This window comes from Gouania willdenowi, chromosome 19, assembly GCF_900634775.1.
Source record: "Gouania willdenowi chromosome 19, fGouWil2.1, whole genome shotgun sequence".
NCBI classification, from domain to species: domain Eukaryota; kingdom Metazoa; phylum Chordata; class Actinopteri; order Blenniiformes; family Gobiesocidae; genus Gouania; species Gouania willdenowi.
The window spans coordinates 15,125,802-15,149,000 of NC_041062.1; the positions used below are offsets into that span (position 1 = coordinate 15,125,802).

The window sequence follows — 23,199 nt, forward strand, 5'->3', positions numbered from 1 at the left end:
TTTGGGTATGTAGCTTTACATAGATGACAATAAAGTATAATGTATATTCTTTATTAAACCGTAGTGTTTAAGCTTTTGCTGTGAGGTAGTTTAAGAGGGAGGAGCTCACATTCCTATATATAGGGTAGGAGGAGCCAGGATTGTCAGGAGGAGGAGTTTCCGCTAGGTGATGTCAAGTAGCGGGAAAAATCCAACTCCTCCGTTTGGAGCTAACTTTTTACAAAATGTGGAATAACAAGGGAGGGAGGAAACAGAACTTTTTCAACTTTGACCCTCTGAATGAGGCTAAAGGAATGTATATCACTGTAGCAAAACCTTTATAAAGTGATTTTTTCATCATACCTCCCCTTTAATCAAAACACAGCAGACCAATATATAACATATTATATAAAAAATAATGTATAATTTTCTAACTGAATTATTTTTAAATTATTTTTCTTTTTCAAAATAAAACAACACAGTCTCAAACAACTATATTCTACACTTTTACTTTCTTAAAAATAAACCATGTGGGTTGCCAGAAATTTACCAGTATGATATCAAAATGGGGTTACTATCCAAATAAGGTTGGGAACCACTGGTGTATACAGTAGAACTGATTGTTTCTCTATTACTACAGGAAAAAAGAGTAACAGAGCAGACCTACTAATAACGCTTTCCTTATTTCCTTAATTAAAGTAGTTTAAATAGTTATTTTCTTCAGTCAAAGCTAAGGGAATGATATTTTAATGGATTAACTGATGTTTTAAAAGCACTATAGTGCTTGAGCTGCCTACCGGTATATATAATAAGCTGTATATAATCTATTAATTAGAACAGCCTTTTGTGTTTATTATTGTATATGTTACAGTAAGGATGCTGCTACGTTGGCACTTTACCATGCAGTTCTAACTGAACAGTTTACAGATGTCCTCTGCTGGTTTAATAACAGGTAAAAAGGTAAATTCATCTCTCTTTTTTTTTTTCAAAACAGCAATTCATCAGTGGTCACGGTGAGAAACTAAAAAATATATATTTCATAATCAAATCACAGTCCCTGTAGTCGTAGTCGTAATCAAATCGTGAGGTGCCTAAAGATTCCCGCCCCCTACTCACCTGGTGCTTTGATAACATGGCCCACTTTGAGGGACCAGCCAATCGGGTGCAGGAGGGGACTCCCCATGTGGCACCATACATCTTTGCTGCATCGCTCCTGGAACACCAGATGAAGGCGCCCACCGGTGATGGAGTCTATTGCTGCGACGCGTGTCTGGTTCACTTGTTCAGGGTCCAACACTTCTACACACATACCAGATTTCAAACAGGTCTTCATGTCCACCGCCAACTATGTGCACAGAGAACGGTGATGGAAAGATGTTATAATCTGTTGAAGGAGCTGAATGATGATCGCTGATGGAGTTTTATTTGCCTTAGCGTAGAAGTCGACGGGGAGAGTGTTGGCTCCAATCAGCTTTTTCATCAGATATTCCTTCCAGTCTGGGATGTTATGATTCCCATCTGCAGAAAAAGAGAGAGCGTACACATTATTAATGTCAGATGATACATTTTCCTGTCCAACTTTATACTTCAGTATTGTGTCATATGGGAGTGAGGCTCAGGGTCACCTTCTGGGGGTACCAGCAGCTTGCTCGTCATGGCGCACCACCCGATCGGGTTCAGCTCCCCTGAAACGAGGCTGCACCAGAAATCATGGCTGCTGTCATGTTCAAACCCTTCGTACCTCAGCAGGGCTTTATATCCTGGAGATGAGGAAAAGCGTCAGTCACAGTTCATGAACCAGTATGCAGTTCCTTCATTCACAGTGTCAGAGAAAAACAGCACAACACAAATCAATAAGAACAAATATCTTCCAAGTTTTCTTATTCTCCACCATGAAAAAGGCAGCAACAAAGGACGTGGAGGAGATGCTTTTTAGCTTTAGCATCACTATTCATTCCACTCCTCATCTTTTCAGTTAGAGCTGCCGGGAACGATAACTATCCTGTTTATAACACAGATAAAATCATAGTGTAGGCCTCTTAAATCAATAAATTGATGGTTTTTACTATTTCCCCCCAAAAAAGCAGAAGAATTTACAAAATAAAGCAAATGTTGAAGATTAGAATTGCCACTCGCAAGCTTGTTTTTGACTCCATCACAAACAATGGGTTTGTTGACAAATGTTCATGTGGCTGGAACTTTAGAAAGGTTTTTAGGCATTGCATTGTGCGATTAGGAATCCTGTATCAGAATCAGAATCAGAATTCTTTTATTAATCCCAGGGGGAAATTGCTTTTGTTACAGCCACAGAACACATCACAAATAAAAGAATAAAAACGTTAAAGACAAAAGAAAGAATAAACAATAAATAAGTGTATAATTACGTAAAAGACTGTTAAAAAATAGGGATCAGAAACACACACATTTTTAAGGTCACACTAGCATCAGTAGTGGATGAGAACAACTTTTGGATGAAATACAGATAAAGTTGAAAAAAAATGTTATCCCCATCATTTTTAAACAGCTGTGTCAAATGTGCATTAATGGCTTACATCAAGTAATTTAACTTTAACTAAAACACATCTATTCTTTATGCGCTTTTCAAAAAAATCATTAAATTAAACACACCTGCAACCTGGATGACCGTAGCAATCCAGTAGACTTTGCTGGGAAGGACTGCAATCGTGTTTAGGGTCTCAACCTTCATCCCCACAGCAATGTCATCCCAGTGAGCCCAGAGCGGAGCCTATAGCGGGAACGTGTCAGCTTTTCAACCATATATGGTTTAATGCTTGAATTTGATGTGTATGCATTATGTAATTAGTCATTTTGGATGAAAAAGACACTTTTCCAACAGGACTCACGTGTCTGAAACAGGTGACGGACGCAGCCACAGATGTTTCCTTCTCCAAGTAGGAGCCCCAGTCAAACCCAGAAGCTGTGACAGAGCAGAAAAATCACCAAAAAAAGTAGAATTTAAATCATGTTTTTAAAGGAGAAGCTTATTCTTTACACCATTGAACTGTTCCATAAATAACCTTGATGTCACCTATTGGCTTGGACAAGTATTTAAATGACTTTGTCAATAATCTCTAAAGGTTTTGCTGAACTCTACAACAGAGAAATTGCAGTAACATTTACATCAATACAAGAATAAACCAAATAAAATGAATAGTGCAGCAGCAAGCATGTCAAATAATAAACATACTACTGTGGATACAGGTGAGAAAATAACCCCCAATTAGCTACCAACAGTCTATAAAAAGCCCACAACATTTGTAATGTAAATCCCTGATATACAGAATCTAGCGTTGCTGACATAAACTGAATGCTGTGCAGGAAAATCACAGATTAAAAAAGCTTGTGTGCGAGTGTGAGCGTCTTTACTTTTTGCTCTTGTTGAGGCTGAAGGCACCTGCTTCCTCTTATAAAAAGATGTAACATGTTTTGAAGTGGACTTGCCCTAAAAAGACAAATACAGAAGATGAAAACTATTCCATGAGATCAATTTCAGTTCTAAAAGCAAAAGGAAAATACATAAAATATTTAAGGACAACAAAATATTCATTTGGGGTTAAATTTCTCCCTTTTTGACCCACAAATATTCACAAAACAAGCACACTTTTAAAGTTTGGATATTTCTGAATCTCTGATTACATTCAGAGTAATAAGCAGATTCTTTTTTGTAGAACAGAAATCAGCTTTCAGTCTATACTTAATTAGAAACTGTTCTGTTAATTTGATGATATGCTTATTTTACACTCTTTGAAAAGATGCTCGTGAGTGCTACGTTCACTGAGGAGTAATGTCCTTGTTGCCTGTGTGAAAATCATAAATGTCAAATGAAGTAACTTTTGGGATGTTCAACTTTTAGCCAAGAGATCTTAAATTATATCAAATGATCAAAAACCAAGCAAAAGTTATTAACCCCTACTGTCACTTTAAAAATCCCCAAAAACTGTATGACAAAACCCAGGCAAACATATTAAGAACATGCAAACTTTGCACAGAAAGTTCAAAATATGTGATAGGACAACTGGCAGCCCGGGGGCCACGTGCGACTCATGGTCCAATTTTGTGTGGCCCCTAAGGTAAACACACAAAATGTCAGAAAAATACACAAAACAATTGCAATTTACACTCAATGATCAATCAATCAAGGCAAACAAAATACAGACATTTACCCCAAAACACACAAGACAACTACAAACATACACACAATAAAGAGAAAAATTTACAAAATGACAACATGAATGAATCAATCAAACATAAAATGAGAGAAAAATATGCAAAATAAAAACAAAAATATGAACAACAAAACCCACACACATAAAACTGTTGTAATCTCCTGTATTAACGCGGACATGAATATTGATAATGAGAGCTTTGGATCAGAGAAACACATTTAGAAGTATCCCATCGCAGCTGATTGGGTAATTTTGTGATGTGCGTCACATAATGTTGTGGCGCTTCCTGGTGGTGATTGCAAGCAATGCATTTTAATGGGTGTTATAAGTTTTACTCTAACCACAACCCAAACGCTGAATGACTTGTTTCACTAAGATGTAATTGTTAATTGCCAATCAAAACATCTTTAGTTTTTAAAGGTGCAGTCTGCAACTCTTATAAAAGTAACATTTTATCATATTTGCTAAAGCTGTCACTATGCAAGGACAGCTTTAAATGAAACTAGTAGTTTGTGTGAAAAAAACAAACTCATTGAGTCCCCCTTGCTGCTCCTGCAGCCTTTGGCAGATTGCCAGAATGCATCACGACTGAGCAAAAAGAACCAATCAGAGCCAGGATTGTGTTTGATGAGCTGTCTGACAGCTGTTGCTCACAGTCCCCGACTCCCCACCCCTTTCCCGGAGCTAGAGCGCCGTCTTTTTTACAGTGTATGTGACACTGTGTTGTTGCTGCTGCTGCTGCTGAGGTGTGTGCATATTGAGAGAGAGAAGCGCTGCAGTAATATTCTTTTAACAGTGCATGTTATATAACTGTGATGTTGCTGTCGGACTAACGTTAGCTTGTTAGCTCCTCTGAGGGAGGGACTTTGGAAAGTTTGGAGGCAGGGCAAGAGAGCAGCGGGGAGGGAGGGGGAGAGAGGGATCTGAGAGTTGCGGACTGCACCTTTAAGGTCGTGTCTGCAACACGAAAATAAAGTGGTAGTCGTGGTGGCAAGCACGAAAAGTAAAGCTATTATTTTCCCGGTGAAGTCGCGTTAGATGGATAAACTGCAGATATAAATACAGTACAAAGAACATTATTATGCTTTTATGTGAATGACTTTGATGATCCTACCTTTAGCCGTGCTAGTATGGAAGACTTCTTGGAGTTTGCAGAAAAGGCTCGCGCACAGGATAACTGGCAGAACCGTTTAGATTTGGAGAAGAAATCCACGCTGAAGCCGGAGGCTCCACACATCTCACACATCACTGTCCACAATATGAGAAAACGTTAATACCTCATACAGGAAACTGAGAGATTGGTTTAATCTTTAACTGATTTTGTAAAAATTTAAATACTGATCTCCCTTTTCTGATTTCACCTTGCTCATCATTAACGATTTGTTTTCTTGTGGGAGGTTTTTTGTTGCTTTTTTTGTCTGGATTCTCAGACAGCAACGACCCATTTTCATTATTTCCTGCCTAAAAAAAAGACAACCGTTAAACAACACCGCATCAAACATTCAAGAAGTTTGTTTGATACGTAAATTGCAGAAGCAAAGCCAAGGCGTCACTGCATTCACAATCTTACAGTGTTGCTTTGCTTTTCTGGTTCAGCTGTGATGCTGCGAAGTTGAATAGCTGGCAGGCAGCTGCTGCAGCCCGCTCCGCTGCAGGAGGAGCAGTGCAGATGCAGGAATAGCGTGGGAAATGCTCCCGCCTTCAGCCGTAGAACCTTCTGTGGGGTTTGAGTCTTCATGTACTCGGCATTAAAGTGAATGCTGCAAATGTGGGAGTTGGGTGTAGCCTTCCACCCACTGCGACTTTGCTGGACCTGCTTTTCCCATCTCTGAAAATCGACATATGACTTGGGGAATTTAAAGAGCGTCACACGATCCTCTGAAGTTTTGCCACAGCCGTAGGCAACACAGTGATAGGGCATCCTGAGCTTTTCTCACCAGAGGAGCATTTAGGGTAAATATTCCTCTCTGTAACAGAAAGAGATCATTAATCCCGGAGAACTATTTAAATGAACCAACAACAGATCATCATAATTATTACTAATAATTTAAATTACTTTATTTTGAAATTATTTTCTATTATTCTAATGTAAATGCTGTATAGTAATTCAGTAAATATATTCTCTCTCTCTCTCTCTCTCTCACACACACACACACGCACGCACGCACGCACGCACACACTGTTGAGAAGAAGAAGAAAAAAAAACACGAGGAACGCACTACGTAGGTGAATTAAAGTATGAATATAAAACACATTCACACCAATTTAGCACGTACGCTAAGCTAACTTCTACCGCTTTGTAACTTTAAGACGTAAACAAATAATATGAGTAGCCTTAGTACATGCTAACACTAGTATATGCAGGCCATAGATTTTAAATGTAGATTTTTCATGGGTTATTGTTGTATGGTTCATGTTATTTTTTCAAATATTTACTTACAATGGGTTATTTTTGATCTCCCAGACTCTCATAGCGTCGTTTTCACAAAAATGTGGCTTCGAGCTTCCCGGCACCCGTACTGTCGTCGCTTTTGTTGTGCGTCACGCAAAACGCACCGCCCCCTCCTCGCAATACAGCGAAGAACTTTGGGAAATGAAGTATGTAAGTGATACTCTTGTTCTTTAAAAGAAAAAGAAAAAAAACACCTAGCAACTGTTGAACTATTATTATTATTTTTTAATGTTAGGGTTTTTTCTCTCAAAATTTGAGAACATTAATCGGTGATATGAGATGCAGCATCTTTTATTGGGGATTTATGCGCATATGTCTTTTTTTTTCTTCCTCAGCCAAAACTCACAAAGACACTTTACATTTAAAGTCCCAACACCCCAGATTCTCCAGACTGACCATTTGCTGCTATATTTAACCCTGATCTCCATGTGCCTCTTTATATGTATATTTGTGTGCCCAAACTCATATGGGAGCCCTGATGCGCCTTATTTGTTGATTTGCAATATTTAATTTTTTATTTTTCTTCAATGTTCCCCCTTCTGTTGTTGTGTTTTCTTCTTTGCTTTTGAAGAAGTTGGAAGTTGAGTTTATTATCCTCATTGAGAGTTTGATTTTTGAAAATGTTTCATAAAAGTTAAAAAAAAAAAAGTAAAAAAACAACTTTTATTTAGGAATGGTCCTTCCATCTATCCATATTATACATCGATCCATCCTGGTCCCTCTCTATCTCTCTCTCTCTCGCTCTCTCAAAAAATAAAATAAAAATAAAAATACAGGTAAAGTTTATTCCAACCACACTTTAAGGGAAGAAAATGTTTATTTCTCAAATGTATTCGATCAAAGGTACCTGAAGTGATCTTTAATTGCAAGCTCTATCAAAAAAATGTATATAATACTTTCGTCGGATTACTTTCTTTAAACAATTCAAATAAGTTAATCAACTATGTCCTTTTTTAGGGTATTATTTTCTGATGAAATTCCCATAAAAGGATTATCTCTTCTAGACTTTATACACATTGGATTTAAAATTCAAAGTATTCACAAGCATGGATATGGAATGTGTAAACAGATAAACACCTCATGTAAGAATGGATAACCAAGAAGCCTTTTATAGCAGAGATGGAAACTAAACTAACATTGAATCAGTTTGTGCTTATGCTAAAACAATGTCGGACTCCGTAATTTTCTCTGGTCCCTTACCAAATCTGACCAGTGATGACATGTATAGCCGCATGTCATCATTTAACCGCTGGCTATCGAGGTGGTGTCCAGAAAACGAGGTGGGCTTCATTGATAATTGGAGATCCTTCTGGGGAAAACCGAACCTGATAGGAAGAGATGGAATCCATCCTACTTTGGAGGGAGCATCTCTACTATCAGAAAACATGGCACATTTATGACATCTCATGAATGAGACCATGTTACAGAGGGGGAGTCCTCCACGCCCCTCTGCGCTTGCCTTAGGACAGTTTCCCTCCCATTGCTATCAGGATAGCTGTGTTCATCGCCATGACAACTGTTGTGATGGTGATGAATATTATTTTATGGAGACGGTGTCAGTCCCCCGACCCATATTTCACAATGATTTTAACATAAAATCAAATAAAAGAGCTATCAATTATAAAAATCTGAAAAAAATTAAAATCTCAAATCTAGAAACACCAAAACATAAAACCATTAGATGTGCTCTATTAAATATTAGATCACTGAGATCCAAATCTCTACTAGTAAATGACCTTATCTCAGAAAATAACTTTGATTTATTCTGTTTAACTGAAACATGGCTGTATCAAGATGAATATGTTAGTTTAAATGAAGCCACTCCTCCCAGTCATTTAAATACTCATATGCCACGAGACATAGGCCGTGGAGGTGGTGTAGCAGCTATTTATCATTCCTCTCTCCTAATCTATCCTAAACCAAAGGCCAGTTTCACTTCCTTTGAAAGCCTGGTTCTAAATTTATCTCATATCGAATCAAAAACCTACCAGCCAGTCTTATTTGCGATAATTTACCGTCCTCCAGGCCCTTATTCTGAATTTCTATCAGAATTCTCTGAGTTTATATCAAACTTAGTCCTCAGTTCTGATAAAATACTGATAGTAGGAGATTTTAATATCCATGTGGACAAAGATAGTGATAGCCTGAGCTCAGCCTTTATGTCCCTAATAGACTCAGTTGGCTTTTTTCAAACTATTAATGAAGCTACTCATCGTTTAAATCATACTCTTGATCTTGTTCTAACATATGGCCTTGATATTAATGAACTAAAAGTCTACCCTGAAAATCCTCTGCTATCAGATCACTTTTTAATATCTTTTAACATTATCCTAGAGGATCTCGCACTGTGCAATAAAATAGTTACAAGTAGAAATCTATCCAACAGTGCTGTGGCTAAATTTAAAGAGGCCATTCCTGCTGCCTTAAACTCAGTGCACCATCCAATAAATAACTATGATATTAATTATAACCCCTCTCAACTGGATCTGCTTGTCGATAGCTCTGCTAGCCTACTAAAATCCACCTTGGACTCAATTGCCCCATTGAGGGAAAAAACTATTAAACGTCAGAGGAAAGCTCCGTGGTTTAGCTCTGAAACTCACACACTCAAACAAACAACCCGTAAATTAGAGAGAATGTGGCGCTCCAATAAAACAGAGGAGTCACGAATACTTTGGCAAGAAAGCCATAGTAAATACATGACAGCCTTACGACATAGTCGATCTACATACTACTCCTCACTAATTGAAGAAAATAAAAATAATCCGAGGTACCTTTTCAGCACTGTAGCCAGGCTAACACAAAGTCAGAGCTCTATTGAGCCCATGATTCCTCTAGCCCTCAGCTGTGAGGACTTTATGACATTTTTTAACGATAAAATTCACAAGATTAGAGATAAAATTAGCCACTCCCTGCCTTCACCTGGGCCTGCTGTACCATTAAATGTAAATAGGCCTAACCTAAACTGTTTCACACATATAGGACTTCAGGAACTTAACTCTATTATTTCATCCTCCAAACCATCGACCTGCCTTTCAGATCCGATCCCAACTAAGCTGTTTAAAGAAGTTGTTCCCCTAGTCTGCCCATCTTTGTTGGAGACAATAAATATATCCCTATCAATAGGCTACGTGCCACAGTCCTTTAAAGTAGCTGTAATCAAACCCCTTCTCAAAAAACCTACTCTTGATTCCAGCACTTTAGCAAACTACAGGCCTATATCTAATCTTCCTTTTATTTCAAAGATTCTTGAGAAAGTTGTGGCAGCTCAGCTCTGTGAATTTCTTCAAAACAACAGCCTGTTCGAGGACTTCCAGTCAGGCTTTAGAGCTCAACACAGCACAGAGACTGCTTTAGTTAAAGTAACTAATGATCTACTCTGGGCTTCAGATGAAGGACGACTCTCAGTGCTGGTTTTATTAGATCTTAGTGCAGCTTTTGACACTATAGATCACTATATTCTACTAGAGAGATTAGAGAAATTACTTGGAATCACAGGGACTGCCCTAAACTGGTTTAAGTCCTACCTATCTGATAGGTACCAGTTTGTACACGTGAATAATAAGTCTTCTGTGTACACTAAAGTAAGCTACGGGGTTCCTCAGGGCTCTGTGCTAGGTCCAATCCTCTTCTGTATCTATATGATCCCCCTTGGTAATGTTATGAGAAAATACTCTGTTAACTTTCACTGCTATGCTGATGATACCCAACTGTATGTATCAATGAAGTCAGGTGAGACAAATCAGCTATCTAAACTTGAGGCCTGTCTAAAGGACATTAGGGCCTGGATGGACCAAAATTTTCTTCTTCTCAACTCAGACAAGACTGAGGTCATTGTACTGGGCCCGCGACACCTTAGAGAAACCTATGCTAGCCTAACTGCCCTAGATGGCATTACTCTGGCACAAAGCACAACTGTTAGAAACCTTGGGGTTCTATTTGATCAGGATTTATCCTTCAACTCTCACATAAAACAAACTTCAAGAACTGCCTTCTTTCATCTCCGTAACATTGCTAAAATCAGATCTATCCTGTCTCAGGGCGACGCCGAAAAACTAGTCCATGCTTTTGTTACCTCTAGACTGGATTATTGTAATTCTCTTTTAGCAGGCTGCCCGAGCAAGTCGCTTAAGACACTTCAGCTGGTTCAAAATGCTGCAGCACGTGTACTGACTAAAACTAGGAGAAGAGATCACATTACTCCTGTATTAGCCTCTCTGCATTGGCTTCCCATAAAATATAGAATAGAATTCAAGATTCTTCTTCTCACTTATAAAGCCCTAAATGGACAGGCACCAGTCTATCTCAAGGAGCTTGTAGTGCCATACAATCCCCCCAGAACACTACGCTCTCAAAATGCTGGACTACTCGTTGTTCCATTCATCTCTAAAAGTAGTATAGGAGGAAGAGCTTTCAGTTATCAGGCCCCACTTCTCTGGAACCATCTACCAACCACGGTTCGGGGGGCAGACACCCTCTCTACCTTTAAGGTTAGGCTCAAAACATTCCTCTTTGATAAAGCTTTTAGTTAGGAACCAGCTCATAGCTCATAATTAAGATGCAATAGGCATAGACTGCCGGGGGGGGGGGGTCTGGCATGCTCGGTTGGAGAGAGGTTGGAGAGGGCGTTAAGAGAGAGGTCATTTAGGTTAGAGAGGGACCGGAGAGGGTCCCATTCCTCTTTCAAACACTCCCTCTATGTCTGCTTACTCCCTTGTGTGTTTGCTCCTGTACTCCTTCTGGCTTTTGTCTTGCAGGTCCGTGGGATCCTCAGTGTGGAGTTACAGAGACTCAGCGGCTCTGTCTCCACCCTTTTCTCTGCACACACCCAACACAGCATAACGTGGATGGCTGTTCATCATAGGAATGGGATCCACACAAGGTTCCTGCTGCTTAACAGAAGGTTTTCCTTGCCGCCATGATGAATTCATGTTGGGTGTGGGATACATATGTATGTGTATATACGTATATATGCATATGTGTGTATCCATAAAATGAAGAGTCCGTCCTTAAGACTGCTCTACTGTAAAGTGCCTTGAGATACCATTGGTTATGATTTGGCGCTATACAAATAAAGATTGATTGATTGATTGATTGAACTATCAGCAACACAGAAATCTTAGTGGCCTCTTAATGCTATACTTTTATTGAAGAAAACACTTTGATGTTGTAGAGCAGAGACTGGAAGCCAGATCTTTGTGTCCAACATCAGTGTCTGACCATACATAAGAGTTTCTGGAGGATGGTTTAACTATTCCCATAAACGCTCCATCCAAAAAAAAACAAAAATTACAAAAGGGAGGCAAAAAAGTGTGCGCGCGAAAGCAGAAGAGTGAATACTTTGATTAACATAGTAAACGGAGAACGTATATAAGATCCACAGAGCAAGATCCCAGCTGCTTTGCAAAAACAGTGGAGGATCCCTTTAAAGACTTTATCTTATTTATTGTTTGTTCTGTATTTCATTAATATTTTTGATATTTGAGGTTAAAAGGCCAAGCAATAATCATAGTTTTTTTTTATTATTTTTTTTAAACTGGCTTATATCTTTCCTTATGAGCACTTAAATTGAGTTACATGTGCTTCTGTTTTTATCTTTTGTAAAATTCAAATATGTATTCACACCCTTTGAAAAATATTTGTATGTTTAAGTGGTTTGGAGAAAGAAAAAAAAGAAAAAAGCAAAAATACTGAAATTGTCTACACTGTGTTAAAGTATTTTAAACCTAATAAAATAGTAGCTAATGAGTAACTTAAAGATATATATTTTTGGTTATAATTAGACATATGTTTATTCTATATATTTTACTAAATTAAGTACTATAACATTAAAATGAATAAGTTCTGAGAAATTAAAAAATAAAATTAAGTATAAACTTTTTTTTAATTAAAGTCTTTTACCTTTTAACAAGTTTTTAAGTTGATGAAAACTCAAAAATATCAAATTACCTATTCAATAACTTTGAGGTAATTGGTTTCCACAAACGTTTTGAGTGTTCAATCTGAACTTACTGTATCCAGATTTACAGTGAACCCTGAGAATGAAATCTTGCTCATTATGGGCCTTATCTTTACATAATGTGCATTACTAACATGCACTTAAAAGATACAGGCTCTATTTTGTCACTGCACAACAAATATCAACAATGTAAAAACTGATCAGTATATAGTGTGGACCACCAGTGTCAAACTCATGGCCCGGGGGCCAAATCCGGCCCTTTGGAGCAACCAATTCGGCCCGTAGGAGGAAGTAAAAATGACAGAGAAAACAAGAATCACTGTATGAATAAAACTCAACTATATTTGCAGGGGCTAACAGTGTTTATATCGCATGGTGGTATTAATTTTTAATGTTAAACAGTTGAAAAAACTCAAAATTCTCACCAAATCTTTCAATTTTCTTCAAGTTGTTATGTAATATTTCCCTTAATTTCATAGAAATGAGTCAAAGAATCTAAGAAATTTTAAGTAGAGATCCTGATGTGACTGATATCTATCACTTATTGCTTGGATGTCGTCGATATTCAGTATTTTATGTTTACGTAGTGCAAGTGCAAACTAGGTCACAATAATGTCAAAACGCTTCGTTTTCCCACATAAAATCTGTGGCCCACTTGAGATGAAACAGTTCCGTATTTGACCCTGAACTAAAATAAGTTTGACACCCCTGGTGTGAACTGACTGGAGCTTGCTGTGACTGAGTTTGCTGCCACACTTGGACAATTAACAAGTTCCTAGTACCGCCCAGGCTCATGGACTTTGATTGATTATGCGTGCCTGGCAACACGATTTCCGCATATTTTGCGTGCTGTTCATGCACAAGTAATGTTAATGTGCTGTGTGACAGGAGTTTAGTGCGCGCCATGGCGTCACATAATGTTGTGGTGCTTCCTGGTGGTGACTGCAAAGCGACGCATTTTAATGCGAGTTATCGCTTTAACTACCATATAACTCAAACCTTGAATGACGTGTTGTAATAACACGCAATCGCGGGAAATAACTTCCAATTGAAACACATTGAGTTGGAAAGTTGTGTCAGCAGCACGAAAAGTATTCGGAAGTCGTGGCGGCGCGCACGACAAGTGAAGCTATCATTTTTTTTGTGACAGGGTCAGGATTCTCCGCGAGACCGTGTTGGTTCCTAACATGCATGAAATGATGGTGCGTAAAAATAGAGCAAATGGATGCTAATTGGGGGAAAAAAGTTAACTCCAGGCATAAAGCTTCTCTACAAAAAGTATTTGATGGACTATCAAAAACGCCACATTAAGATAACTTCAAATTAAATAAGATAAACTGAAATAATTGCTGGTTTCATCAGAACTGAAACTAGATTCATTGTCATTCCAGACTAAATAGCACATTATCCATCCTGAAGAGCATTTACACTAAAGTTAAAATATCATAACTTTTTTTTGCTACATTATCAAAAGTGTCTGAGATTTTAGAAACAACATTAGTAAGCATCAGTCAAGCAGAAAAGTGTAAGCGAGAGGTGGGCAACTTTTATTTCAGCGGGGGCCAAAAAACTGCGATTGTCTGTTTCGAGGACTGCATTAACAACATTCATGTTAGCATTTTGAAAAATAACCAATCTGATCATTGCTACAGGAAAGAACAAAGGCTTTTGCGCAATTTTAATTTTGTTTTGTGTGTTTTTTTGAGTCATTTTGTGTATTTTTGTTGTCATTTTGAGTTTTTTTTGGGTTGTTTTTATATTTTTTGTTATCGCGTTGTATGTTTTAGGTGTAATTTTGTGAGTTTTTCTTGTCCTCTTGCCATAGATGCCAGTAACACGTTACTATATTATGACCACTTTTTTCAGTAACAATTAATCTAACGTATTACTATTTCCAAATCAGTAATCAGATTACAGTTACTCATCCAAATGCATGTGAGCTACTAGACAAAATATGACAGGTACAGATACATACACAAAAAATATCAGGTCAACAGACTTTCATTATTTTATCTTTTATTAAAAAAACCCCAAAAAAAACAACAATTATTTATGTTGGAAGTCAAGAAAGATTGATTTTATCTTATTTATTCATTTTAAAACATGTATTTTTTTCAGGTAATACTTTGTCAAAAGATTTATTGTTGACGTTAAAAATGCACTTCCAATAAAATGAGTATTGGCCAAGCTGGGTGTTTTTTTGAGGTGGTAGAAAATGTTGTCGGCAGTTGTTGAATGTAACTAATAAAGTAACTTGCAATCTAACTTATAGCTACTTTTTGAATTAAGTAATGAGTAAAGTAACCAAGTTACATTTTAAAACACTAATCGGTAATAAGTAGTCAGCTAACTTTTTGAAGGCAACTGTGGAAACTTTAACTTTTGTGCCTTTTTCTATATTTTTGTGGTGACCGCACAAAATTAGACCGAGGGCCACATGTGGCCCCCGAGCCGCCAGTTGTCCATATCGTGTGTAAGCCTGCATTTGAAATGATTTTGCCTACATTATTATAGATTTTAAGCTGTTGAATGTTTTATGTTGCACTTTTTAATCATGTAAAGCACATTGTGTATGAAATGCAATACACAAATAAATTGGCCTTGCCTTGCCTAACTTTTATTCTGAATTAAAGAGGAATTAAAGCTTCCATGTAAACCATCCATGAAAAAGCCACTTAACCTTCCACTTTTCTATAGCAAAACATGCTTCATACAAGAACTGCACTAGTATCTCTAAAAGAAGAGTGAAAGCGCTCAATTTCCAAATTTGTGATAACTTCTGGTTTAGGAAAAAAAAGTTTTTTCATGGTTTCTGATCAATTGCTTGTTTCAATTTAGTTCCATCCCAGCGACGTTTTAAAGTTTTGACCAGTGTAGACACAACATGTATCCACTTTCATTTTCTGCTAAAAACCATGACAGAAATGTTCTTTTTGCATGACATTGGGAGCCAAGTTGGTTCAGCAAACAGCCTTGGAGCTCGTTTCTGTCTTCAATGTTTTAATTCTTGTGATTTGTTCCAGGTTTGTGTCTTCTGCGTAGCTTTGAAAGTTCTTGTCCAGGGCCAACTCAGCAGCTCACTTCATCTATTAGCACCCAAAGTACCATTTGTTGTGGACATTATACTTTTTTATATCAATTATTTGCATCCCCTGGTTCTCACCCATTGCCACCAGCAGCGGCAGCAACAGCGGCGTCACTTCGGAGGCGAACCAGCCGCCTCTGCCCGACATTATGTTCCTCCAGACGCCGCTGGAAAGGAGGTTGAAATGACGGATGCAGCCATGGGAGAGAGAGCCTGGGACGGGCTTTTTACGGGCGAACAGGCGCAGTAAATTGAGTGGGGAAGCCGATGCGTGTGTCTGCCTCCTATACTTTCACCGACCCCCTCTTCCTCCGCTGGCAGAAATTTATAAAGAACAAAAAATCCACGGAGGGAGGGAAGGAGGGAGGGGGGCTGATCTGCGCCGAGGCTGAGACCGAGAGGCGAACCAGGGACGGAGGCTTCTCTACACGGGACTTTCCCCCTCTGAGTCCCCCAAAAGGAGGGGGAAAAGTCGCAATATTGGAAACGGAAAGGAATGAGCTAATGAGGGCGTGAAAACGTCTGCAGTTGTGGATACTTTATATATTTTTATTTCGATAAAATATGGCCGAGAACGTTCTGGACTCTGGCCCGCCTTCAGCCAAGAGGCCTAAACTCTCCTCTCCGGCACTTTCTGCCTCCGCCAGCGATGGAAACGGTGAGTAATGTGTCGGGATCCCGCGTGTTACGCGGTTATTTGAAATATATTCTCTGTTCTTTTGTTGCTTGTGTTCACTTTTAAGGGACAAAAACGCGGGATTACTCTTGTTTTTGCCGTAGCTCGCTAACGTTAGCCCGCTCGCAGTGTGTGTGTGTCGGACGTTAAGATGAGCTCCGCGGTTAGCTCGCATGCTAACAGCCATTTTAGCCGAAGGTTGCCGTTACCCATTCGGCTAATGCTCAGTAACTCAACAGAATACCAGCGTTACACTTCATCTGGTGACCATATTAGCTGGAGACCGAATTCCTTCTGCGGCACTGACTGAAAGGACAAATGTCAAATCACAGAAAACAATGATTATCTGTATTCAGAAATGTGGTGATATTCAGATAAATAGTGAAGTTTGACTTGTGGCCACTGCGGATGACAGCAGTGACGCTTCATTTCTGCAGAAAATGTGTCTCCTGGTCAATTAATGTAGCTTTTCTAGTGACTTTGTCCTAATGCCACAACCAGACATGCACTTTATAAACGTAATTCTAATGCAACAGTGCTTTAAAGACAAGCATGTTATCCTTTTCGCGTTTCTAACAGCAACCAGCGACGCTGTGTTAGCACATCACCAGTTAAAAGGGTCACCAGTTGAACCGGAGCCCCCGATCCATAACAACGATCCACAACCTCCATGCCATGCTAACTCACGATACAGCTCGGTGGTGGTGGTGTTGTCAAACACCTTTGAGACACAGACGGTCGTTTCCAGACATCTCGTGTCAGTGCTAAGTTTTGAAGGCTTCTGAACGCTTGCAACATCCCCGTGTTGCTCCATCATGAAACTCTTTCCTCACGTACATTAGCTGCTGTCACCGATTTCCTAACCAAAGCAGAGGTTTGCTGCTGCTAGCCTTGAAGGTCCAGGGGTCCCACCGATTGTTAGGTTCAACTGGTCGTTGTTGATGTTAGTTTGTGGCTGGTGTGTGTGTGTGTAGTAGCTGGACCAGTGCGGTCCAAGCATGCTGCTCAGCGCCATGACTATACTTTACAACCACCATCTACTTGTCAAAGCGACGGAGCACGAAATTCAACCCTTGATTTCATCACTTCTTTATCACCCCTCAACAGTTTTATGACAATCACTGACTGTCAGCTTCTGTGTTAAACACTAGTTCACCTTATGGCAGAGATGCACTGCTGATGCCACAGATGTTACACAGGATGCCCTTAGATTTATTGCTATGTGACACTGCTTTTCTGGTCATTTCAGTGTGATGATTGTATATATTCAATAATTTGTCAAGCAATGAGGCCGTTCTAGCTCAAGCTTGTCAAACCTCAATCTCACTAGCTTCAGCAGGACTAAACTAGAATTATTTCAGATGTCAACAGTGAAAGCATCTGATGTTGGGTTGTTTGGCAATTAGGTTATTTTAATTTATGGGATATGGGATGAGAAAATGCTATTTAATGTTCGGCGTTTTCATGTAGTAGAGCCTGGCCGATATGGAATTTGTAGGGTTGATACCTATATTGTTGCTTTTTTTAACCGCAGATAACAATATATCGGTCGATGGCCAAAATAACAGTAATAAACACAAGATTAGGGATAGGCCGATATGGTATTTTTTTTTTTTTTAGGGCCGATGCCGATTTTTTATTTTTTTTTTTCCATCAGCCTTAGCCAATGACCGATACGGATTGCCAATTTTCTTGAGCCGATACTACTTTTGTTTCCTCAATTTACATCATAAAAATTACACAATGATAATAACAAATGGTACGAGTCTCAATTTTTTATAAAAAAGGAACATTTATTGAAATTAACAAAGGTGCGGTAGAACGACAAGTAAAACATATTTAACAAATATTAAAAACAGGTGACGTAGAACAAGAATAAGTAGCAGCAGCCCGCATCAGCCGATTCTGATGCATGTAAAAAAAAAACAAAAAAATCGTCCGATAATATCAGCCGGCCGATGTATCGGTCTATCACTACACAAGATATATACTTACTTGAACCCAAATTTTTATAATACCAAAATATTAGGGATGCACTGAATATTCGGTGGCCGAATGTATTCAACCGAATATTGCAAAAAAAGCCACATTCGGCCTTCGGTTTAGTGAGTTAAAAGCAAAGCCTAATAGTAGCGTGTGATGCAATCGAACAACGTGCAGTGATTTTGAGTCGGAAAAGTACGTGTGCGTTGCTGCTGGAGCACAGCAGCAGCAGCTCCTCCTTTCCACGCAAACGCAGCCAGACACTCTCCTTTCCGCTTACCGCTCTCCAAAAGTTGGAAGCTGTCCAATTCCACAACTGAGTCCGTTGTTAGCACTGAGAGCCACGAATCCGTAAACATCCCCATCGTTTCCTCCTCAGTTCACAAGCGATGTTGGGTCTCGCTGCATAGACTGGTGTAGCATTAGCACGGAGTGCTAACAGCTGATGTGTGTAAACAATGGCCGTGGCTCCAAGCAGTGACTCCCAACACAAGCGACAGCAGAAAATCTAGTGGAGTTTGCATTTACATATATGGCAATAAAGTATAATATATATTCTATATTAAACTGCAGTGTTTGTTTTAGCTGTTAGATAGTTGGAGAGGGAGGAGCTCACATTCTAGGAGGCGTGTTAGGTGACGTCACCTGCCAACGTGGGCAAAATCCAACTCGCCTGTATAAAGCTGACTTTTACAAAATGTGGAATAACAAGGGAGGGAGGAAACAGAACTTTTTCAACTTTGGCCCTCTGAATGAGGCTAAAGGGATGTATATCACTGTAGCAAAACCATTAGAAAGTGATTTTTTTCATCATACTTCCCCTTTAATGCACTTAAATTTTTTTTGGAATGCATGTTTTGTTTTATTTGAAGGGCTAATATAAATGAAAAACTTTGTTGTGCTTTTTTTTAAGAAGCAAAGGCTACTGGAATATTTAAAAAAATGTCAGAATATTCAATAAACATTTACTTTCTTTAAAAAACATGTCTAAAATTGTATTCTAGGCTATTTATGCACTATTAAAAAAAATAGTGAAAAACTGGGCCAAGCGTTTATATTTTATTCGGCTTCGACTTTGGCCACAAATTTTGATTTCAGTGCATCCCTACAAATTATGATTCAAGACCAAGAAACAAAACACTACAAAATGAAAATGAGGAATATCGATTACCGGTAGTAACATTGTCAACATAAGGACGGTAAAGCTACTGATAAATAAGAAAAGGCTAACTTGTTCAAACTGTATTTATCGAAAACTTTGTAAAAATAAAATTCAATAATAAAGTTGCTCAAATCCCAAACAGTAAACATAGATAAAAAAAAGCCGAAATTTAACTGTAAACAATGAACTAGTGCACTTCTTCCAGTGTTGTCATTTTCTAATCTTTACTACTCATTCAAAAGTTAACGCACAGAGCTACAGAATCTCCAGGTGGCAAAAAAACTAAATGCATCCCTTACATATTAATGCCTGACCAATTAATCGGCCGGTCTATTGATTTTTGTCGATTAATCAGTGATATTTTTGGTCGGGCTGTAGTATGAAGTATATTATTTTCAAGTATCCATCTTCCCATCATTTTTTGGGGGAAATTTGAAGTACTAAGTACACAATATTTGCCTTTCTTTCCTTCTGACATCTGATGAGATCAGGTGCATTCTGGGTAGTGTGCACTTGCTTATTACCTTACCAGGGTTATAGGGCAGTGATGCTTAAAATAACTGACAGAATGTCTTAGTCTTGAATAATTATTATTGTAGTCATTTGATAACTAATCACACTAACAGACATGGAATTGAAATATTTGGATGTAGTTGATACGATAGAGAATAAAATACATGCTTCAGGAGAAACCCAGTCCTAGGATCTGAACGCTGGTCCTTCCAGTGCTTTTACATCACTTCATTCATTAAAATATCATATATGATATATATCATTATAAACAGTTATTGGAAATGTATGAATCTAATATTATTGATTACTGTCTGAATGACGGTGCATCGATTATTTCTCCCACCCCTTGTCCTTAGAGGCAGTATTTCTCACCGAAACGTAGAATAAAAGCTTCTTATGTTGTTTGACTTTGAGCTATAGAACCCTGCAGTTAATGTTGGTGTTGGCACAAGTCACCTAGTCATCTGAAAATAATATTCCCAGATTTTCATACACATCAATTAATTATCCGCAAATGCATTTATTACAGTTGTTTTTAGTTTGTGGTTATGGAATGTGTTCATAAATCCAGTTAACGCTCTAGACATCTGGTCTGGATTCGATTTTGTAGAATCAGGAAACTTTGAAAATGCTTGATTGTCTTGATGTCATTGAGGCTGGAACGATATGCTTTTGTCTCAATTTGATTTTAATCACGCTACTTGGTTGCTGATTCGATTTATATTGCTATTCAGATTCGTTAAGTATTGCAATTTGATAATTAAGATTGTCCCGATTTTAAATAGCTTATTTTTCTTATTCAAAAACAAAAGTTGGGTGGTTAATATATTTCAAAACAGTAAATACCATCAACAAGGATATTTTGAAAATAAACTATATAAAATATAAAGAGTGAAAATGTAGCATTTCCATTTCAGCTGCAGAACCAAACCTCTGTGAGAGTGTGTGATGTCAGCTGTTTGTTTCCAGCAGCATCTCCAATCATCTCACAGTTGAAATCCACAGCAGCTCAGTTCATCAAAGACCCACTGAATCATGAACCACCAATGCCTCGTCTGCATTAACACAAATCCTATGAGTTTTCTGAGAGGCTGCTGTTACTACATCAGAGAAGTAAAGTCAGGAAAGTTCATCAAATGCAGAATTTAACAAACGAAAACACTCAGGAATCAAACCATCCAGTTGATAGAGGAGGTGACACAGAATTGTGGTAGCAGTCTTACTGTGTGGCTTATTATGGGGCTATAATAGAGCAGGTGAGTGTGTGGTGCCAGTCAGTGCCACACAGATCTTTTCAGTGTTTGTAGCTCACTTTGTTCTTTAGAAGAACTCCACTGGTTTCCCTACTCTTGTGGGATGTTTGGTCCAAAGTTGCCGCCCACTGAGTTACTGTCCAGGAGCATCGTCGTCTTCTACTTTTTATTGGAAATTGTAAATCAACAGATCGTTTAAGTAGCGCCTCCCACACCACAGTGTGGTGTGAAGCTAAATGTTTCATTTCTCTACAAGTGTGACTATATATCGTCACCAAAGAAAATTGCAATATATATTGAATCGTTTTTTCAGCTTTTTGATTAAACTGGTGTACAAATTTGTGCCGTTAATTGTGTTTGCATCAAGGTTTGAAGAGGATCATTGTTCAATCTTTGTTTTTCTCAGAGTCATGATAACATTCGTTAGGTGTAAATCAGTAAAACTCCTCCCACCTATATTTTTTCATCTCTCACTAATGGTTTAATGTGACAAGCATTATTTACTGTTTACACATCAGTAGCTGTTAAACATTTCTTTCTGTTTTACATGTATTTATGATCACTTGCATTAACTCAAAATTCAACTTCTTTCCCCAGATTTTGGCTCGCTGTTTGACTTGGAGCATGACCTCCCAGATGAACTCATCAGCTCCAGTGAACCGGGTTTGGTCAATGGAGGGGACCTCAACCAGTTGCACACCACCCTTGGGGTAGGATCTGCTGGGTTGGGTCTTGGAGGGGGCAATGGAGGGGCTGCAGGAATTGGCCTTGGACTTGGCCCTGGAGGAGGCCAGGATGCCGTAGCCAAGCACAAGCAGCTGTCTGAGCTTTTGCGTTCAGGGGCCACCACCTCCGCTCAGCAAGGGCACCAAGGGGCCATGGGCGGCTCGGGCGGGGCTGCTGCAATGGGACACATGGCAAACATGAAGGCGTCACCTGGACAGGGGCCTCAGCAGATGATTGGCCAGGGCCAGCCACCGCACCACCTTTCTCCTCAGCAGCAGGCAAGCATGATGCAGCATCAGAATGCTGCAGCTGGAATGATGGGGAGCATGAACAGAGCCATGATGGGTGCACAGCAGAAAGGCAATAATGGACAGCAGCAGGCAGCAATGATTGGGAATCAGGTGATGAATGGCTCCCCCAGGATGGGCTTCGCTAATCAGGGGATGGCCGGCAACAGCAACCTGTTGGCAGAGACTCTCCAGCAGCAGCAGGGAGTTGGAGGCCAGGCGGGGATGAGAGGTCAGCAGCCAGGAGCAATGAACAAGGTAAAAACCTGTCATTTTATGTGTTTTTAACAATTGTTGATATATTTATTGGTTAAAACTTTGAATGCATAATAATTATGTTTCAAAAGTCTATTCTAAGTGTATTTCATTTTTTTTATTTTTATCTGCGTTTCTCATGTATGGACCTTGAATCTGGAATACATTGTATTAATTTAATATTGAGCGGTAATCTGAATAGAATTGAAGATGTATCAGCTCATTGCTGCATGTAAACAGTAGCATCTGTTTGCAGCACATTCCCTTGTTTTCCATTTGAGAAACGTTCTCCCAAAACCTTCCATTTTTGGGAGGTCTCAAAACATCATTGACATTGTTGGCTGTTCCTTTAGCAGCAATTTGTGTTAGATGGCCATGCTATTTAAAAGATGAGGTATGGACCAATAATTAGGACAGGGAAGGTGTTCCCCCATAATGTTGTAGAAGTATAGTCTTATCATTTAAAAGACACTGTTGACGACAGTTGTGTGCCAGTTTTTGTTTTTTTAATTGGAAAAACTAGCTGTAATCTTCCTTATGCTTTTACCAGCATTGATTAACACATACCCTGATTATTAGAGTAAGCATCAGAAATCCACTGTTGACTGATTGACAACCCTGTAGGAATGAATTGTAAACGTTGCAGAAGCTTAGACTTGGTTTGGAATCACTGATGTTTGAT

At 38.8% G+C, this 23,199-nt stretch overlaps 2 protein-coding genes across 5 annotated transcripts in view; one reads left to right on the forward strand and one right to left on the reverse strand.

The window, feature by feature from the left end:
* l3mbtl2 (L3MBTL histone methyl-lysine binding protein 2) overlaps positions 1-17,344 on the reverse strand; it is a 22,719-nt gene extending 5,375 nt beyond the window's left edge. Inside the window, exons 1-10 of one of the 3 annotated variants that reach the window (XM_028476204.1) lie at positions 17,026-17,160; positions 5,737-6,133; positions 5,528-5,627; positions 5,281-5,414; positions 3,367-3,442; positions 2,844-2,917; positions 2,608-2,725; positions 1,605-1,739; positions 1,409-1,497; positions 1,096-1,324 (exon numbers count right to left, since the gene is read on the reverse strand). In XM_028476204.1, coding sequence (XP_028332005.1) covers positions 1,096-1,324; positions 1,409-1,497; positions 1,605-1,739; positions 2,608-2,725; positions 2,844-2,917; positions 3,367-3,442; positions 5,281-5,414; positions 5,528-5,627; positions 5,737-6,087 — 1,306 coding nt within the window. In that variant the 5' untranslated portion in view covers positions 6,088-6,133; positions 17,026-17,160. Of the gene's footprint in view, positions 1-1,095; positions 1,325-1,408; positions 1,498-1,604; positions 1,740-2,607; positions 2,726-2,843; positions 2,918-3,366; positions 3,443-5,280; positions 5,415-5,527; positions 5,628-5,736; positions 6,134-6,606; positions 7,722-17,025 lie in introns of those variants that run through there. The other 2 variants (XM_028476203.1, XM_028476205.1) reach the window with 2 other exon arrangements.
* ep300a (EP300 lysine acetyltransferase a) overlaps positions 15,651-23,199 on the forward strand; it is a 34,785-nt gene continuing 27,236 nt past the window's right edge. The window contains exons 1-2 of one of the 2 annotated variants that reach the window (XM_028476202.1): positions 15,651-16,320; positions 21,847-22,520. In XM_028476202.1, the coding sequence (XP_028332003.1) occupies positions 16,227-16,320; positions 21,847-22,520 (768 nt within the window). In that variant the 5' untranslated portion in view covers positions 15,651-16,226. The remainder of the gene's footprint in view (positions 16,321-21,846; positions 22,521-23,199) is intronic. The other variant, XM_028476201.1, reaches the window with a different exon arrangement.